We start from the raw sequence: 5,175 nt of genomic DNA, 5'->3' as shown, positions 1-5,175 counted from the left end.
ATGGACATCTGCAATGAAACCACAGTGACTCAGTTTATCCTCATAGGGCTCTCTGACCTCCCTGCGGTGCGCTACCCTCTCTTCGTGGTCTTTGCCATCATCTATCAAGTCACCTTGGTGGGAAACGGGGCCATTCTCTTGGCCATTGGGACTGAGAAAAAACTGCACACACCCATGTATTACTTCTTGGCAAATCTGGCCCTCTTAGACATATTCTGCCCTTCAACCACTGTCCCTAAAATGCTGGAGAACCTCTTGACTGAGAACCACAGTATTTCCTTTGTTGGGTGTGCTCTACAGCTTTATTTTCTGGTGGCCCTGGTGGGGACTGAGGTCTTCCTTCTTTCTGTCATGGCTTATGACCGTTATGTGGCCATCTGTTTCCCTCTTCGTTACACCCTAATTATTACCAAGGTCCGCTGTGTTCAGCTCACTGTTGGGACCTGGACAGCAGGGTTTCTCAATTCCCTCCTTCATACTGTGTCCACGTTCCGCCTTTCTTTCTGTAAGTACAATCTAGTTAACCAGTACTATTGTGACATCCCACCAGTGGTGGCCCTCTCCTGCTCATCCACCTATGTGGCAGAAATGCTTATTTTGGTGGAAGCAGGTATCTTGGGAATCAGTGCCTTCCTGGTCACCTTTATCTCTTATTTCTACATCATATCTACCGTCCTGAAGATCCAGTCAGTGGAAGGGAAGCGAAAAGCCTTTTCCACATGTGCTTCCCACCTTCTAGTGGTCTGTTTGTTTGGTGGCACAACGGTATTTACTTATGTACGCCCGTATTCCAGTCAACACTCCCCAGGAATAGACAGACTTATCTCCATGTTATATGGAATTGTTACCCCAATGTTAAACCCCATGATCTACAGCCTGAGAAACACAGAGGTGAAAGGAGCAGTCAGAAGGGTCTTATGTCATAGAGGATTTTTACACTAAGTATAATATTAAATATCATGTGACATGACTTATATGTGTAATCTAGTGAAAATGATAAAAAGGCCATATTTTAAAAAAAACAAAACAAACAATGATTTCAAATTAAATCTTATGGTCACCATAGGTGATACAAATTGGGGGAGGGTTGAATTGGGAGGGTAGAAATAATATATTCAAACTACTGTATAAAATAGATGAACAAGAGCTTATAGTATGGCACAGGAAAATCTACTTAATAGTTTGTAATAACCTCTATGGGAAAAAAAGAATTGTTGCATTTATATGTATTACTGATTCACCTTGCTGTACTCCTGAAACTAATATAAAATTTTTAATCAACTATATTCCAATGAAATTAAATTTAAAAAAGTGAATGATTCAAAGTTTACTTATAATAAATTCATAATTTGTAAAATATTTTTCTTCTGCTGTATATAGAATACATAGTTACCTTTACAGACACAAATGTCTATAATTAGTTTTCTATAGAATTATATCTATATATCCACCTGAACCTTGTCATCCAATATGTGACATTTTTTAATGTAAGCACAGAAATGTTAATAATTTCACTAGTGTATCAGTTTTAAAGTGAACCTGTATAAAGTTAACTTGGACTTCAAGTCATATTTGTATCCATATGATAAAAAGACCATATTTTAAAAAAACCATATTATCTGTATGTTTTCATCTGCTTATAAATAAATATCTATAGATCATCCTTATGCTCCTTTCCCTTATTTGATTGACTGAATATGGCATTTCTCCTTAATGTTTTTCTTTCAATTTCTTCAGTTTTATCTTCCACCTCCTCTATATTTCTATTTCTCTCTCTTTTTGATGTCCCTATCCATTCTCAGTTCTGTATGTGTCTACAATACAGGTACTTAGTTTTGTCTCTGATTTAGTTATCTAATTCAGCTCACTGTACTACTCTCCTCTTAGCCTCAACATGGTGAAAACTGAAAGTATCATCACTTAATACACATACATACATTTTTATGTGCTACCTTGTATCTTTTAATCAATTTTCCTAGCTACTCAAAGTTTGTGAAAGAGACCAGTCTCAGCACTTTGATCAACTTTGCATAGAGAAGTCTAGTTTCTGACTGTGGAGGATACACCATTTTTACTACCTTTCCTCTTCTTGTCACATGTAGAGATAGGATTATTTTCTTTGCCCTACTGCTTTAAGTCAGAAAGCATGTATAATTTTTCTCATAAGTTCTGCCCACTCTGGACATCCCGATTACTTTCAAAATAGACTCTCCAATGATCACTATCAACATATCCCCACTCTCTGCATTTCTCATTCTCTCTTCATTGTCTGGCCTTCACTATATTTTGTTGTCCTTCTATCTGCATTTTGTCTTTCCATTACCACTAAATGATAGAATAATATCACTAGTGAGGTATTATGTTATTCAAAAACAGCCTGTCACTTCCTCCTGTGCATTGTCATGGATTTCTTAGTGATTTTCAAAATTTTACCAAATGGTAGCCTGATCATATGTACTTGTGCCACATGAGTTAGAGGACATGCTTTGGGATTAATTACATTTTCAGTAAAAATTGAGCATTGACCTAATATACCTCTTCCACAACATAGAGGGATGTTCATGGAGGTGTGGTGAGTAAACCCGCTACCATAGTCACCAACCTAATATTAGAAAGAGTGGGAAAATCCTTGCATACATGGAAAAATAAATGAAGTAATAACACTACTAGACTCATAAATTTGTTATTTGTTGTATTTTATTCCTTATTTTATGCTCTATTTCCAAGTTTGCATGTGGTGTGAAAGAATCAAGTCCTCATCATATAAAAAATGCTTGGGATTTCTTTATGTAACAGCATAGAAAATTGAATAAAATATTAAGAGCTCAACCATTTGCTCATTTTACATACCAGATATCCAAACATTTATTTTATGTTTCACTTCTTGTCTGAATGCAATATTCTTAAAGACATTGGGGTTATATCTTTATTAGTAAACAAATCTGGAATCTAATTCTGTCCTATTGGAAACAATAGTTGCCTCACCTCATAATCCACAACTCTGGCCTTGGCCAATAAAGGAAAATTTTATTTGTAACTAAAAGGAAGTTCTAGAATTCCCTATGCTTTTTTGTTTTGATATAAGATAATTATAATTTTACTTATTAATTGAAGAAAAGAAATGTACAAGCAAAACCAAAGACTTTGTCTCTGTATCCTCTCTTTAATATTTTGAGTGAAATATTAGTGTAGTACCCAAGAATATAAAATCATGAAATATTGGAGTTCCTGTCATGGCGCAGTGGTTAACAAATCCGACTAGGAACCATGAGGTTGCGGGTTTGATTCCTGCCCTTGCTCAGTGGGTTAAGGATCCGGCGTTGCCCTGAGCTGTGGTATAGGTCGCAGATGCGGCTTGGATCCTGTGTTGCTGTGGCTCTGGTGTAGACTGGCAGCTACAGCTCCGATTAGACCCCTAGCCTGGGAACCTCCATATGCTGTGGGAGCGGCCCAAGAAATGGCAAAAAGACAAAAAATAAATAAATAAATAAATAAAAAATAAAATCATGAAATATTTGGATGAAATTGCTGAATGATATATTTTCTCCTATTGTGGATTTAGGACTTCAAATTTAGAGCTGGCAATACTTTGATGAAGGCATTTTTTCTCTTGCACTCTTATCAGGGCTTGTTCTTCTTGAAAAAGTAAGAGATCAATATGTCTTTATTTTATTTTTCTCTTCTTTCCTTTCTAAAAATTACTGTCATCAGACACAACCTGGCCAAATCATTTGACAGTCATCTGTCCTGCTTCTCATGGGATGTAGCTGAGATTTTAATAGTAGTGTAAATGCGTAGAGAAAATGTGAATATAATTTTATACATATAAAATTTCAATCTCATCTTTTTCATTTACAGACACTTTAGTTCATTCCATATCTTGGCTCATAAAAAATGCTGCAATAAACAATGAACATGGGAGTGCAGATATTCTATGAGATTCTGTGTTCATATCCTTTGTATATACACTCAGATATGGAAGGCTGGATCTTATGGTAATTCTATTTTTAATGTCTAAGGAATGTCCATACTCTTTTACATAGTGTCACTAACTAGTTTATAGTCTCAGCAATAGTGCACAGTGTTCCTTTTTCTCTAAACTTTTGCCAACACTGGTTGTCTTTTGTCTTTTTGATGAGCTTTTCTCTGATAGTGAGTTGCATGTGGTTTTGCTTTGTATTTATTTGATGTTTAGTGATGCTCAACATCTTGTAATGTACCTGTCATTATTAGCAGTATATCATCTTTGTGGGAAAAAAAAGCATACTAATTTCTTTAGGCATTTAAAAATACTAGGTTGGTTTTATGGCTATTGAAATATTTGAGTTCTTTATGTTTTAGATGTTAGCCCTTTATCAGGCATATAATTTGCAAATATTTTATCCCATTCTGTAGGTTGCCTTGTCATTTTGTAGAGTGTTTCTTTTGCTGTACAAAGGAAACTTTCAGTTTGATGCTGTCTGCTTTTTTATTTTTACTTGTGTTGCTTATATTATACTGTCCATATCTTAGAATTTGCTGCAAAAACCAGTGTAAAGATAGTTCCCTCCCCCTTATTTTTCCTTCTAGGAGTTTTAAGTTCTCAAGTCTTAAAATTAAATATTTAAGTAATTTCAAATTGATTTAAGAGAATGTTATAAGTTTCTTGTCCAATTTCATTCTTCTGCGTGTGATTTTACATTTTCAATACCATTTCTTGAGGTTACTGTTCTTTCCTCTTTGAGTACTCTTGGTTCCCTCATAAATATTAGTTGACCATGTATATGATTGTTTATTCTGGGCTCTCAATTATATTTGTTTGTTTGTTTGTGGTCAATGTGTCTTTTTTAATGCCACTACCCTATTTTGTATACTATAACCTTACAGTATAGTTTGCAAACAGAAAGTGTGATGCTCCCTGTTTTGATCTTCTTTCTCAGGATTGCTTTTGATGTTAGGGTTCCTTTGTGGCTCGGTAGAAATTTTAGAATTATTTATTCTATTTCTATAAATAGTATCATTGGCTATCTGATAGGGGTCGCATTGTATGTAAAGATGAATTGGGCTTATATGGACATTTTAACAATATTAATTCTTCTAATTCATGAATGTAATGTAATATGTCTTTCCATTTTTTTGTATTTCAGTGCTTTCATCAAATATCTTGTAGTTTTCATTGCAGATGTCTTTTACCTC

General features: G+C 34.9%; 1 protein-coding gene across 1 annotated transcript; it reads left to right on the top strand.

The window, feature by feature from the left end:
* LOC110259608 (olfactory receptor 5V1-like) lies at positions 1 to 942 on the top strand. The gene has a single exon (XM_021085084.1). The coding sequence runs from the start codon at positions 1 to 3 to the stop codon at positions 940 to 942; it is 942 nt and encodes a 313-aa protein (XP_020940743.1).
* Positions 943 to 5,175: the final 4,233 nt, after the last annotated feature.

The sequence above is a fragment of the Sus scrofa genome, chromosome 2 (assembly GCF_054392235.1).
Source record: "Sus scrofa isolate SSC_HxYL_T2T_F1_AM1 chromosome 2, Sscrofa_HxYL_maternal_Yorkshire_Landrace_v2.0, whole genome shotgun sequence".
NCBI classification, from domain to species: Eukaryota; Metazoa; Chordata; class Mammalia; order Artiodactyla; family Suidae; genus Sus; species Sus scrofa.
The sequence above is the reverse complement of the archived record's forward strand: the minus strand, read 5'-3'. Positions and strand labels throughout refer to the sequence as shown.

Bases quoted from the DNA above. Each gene is read 5' to 3' on its own strand.
- LOC110259608 (XM_021085084.1), top strand. From the start codon at position 1: ATGGACATCTGCAATGAAACCACAGTGACTCAGTTTATCCTCATAGGG.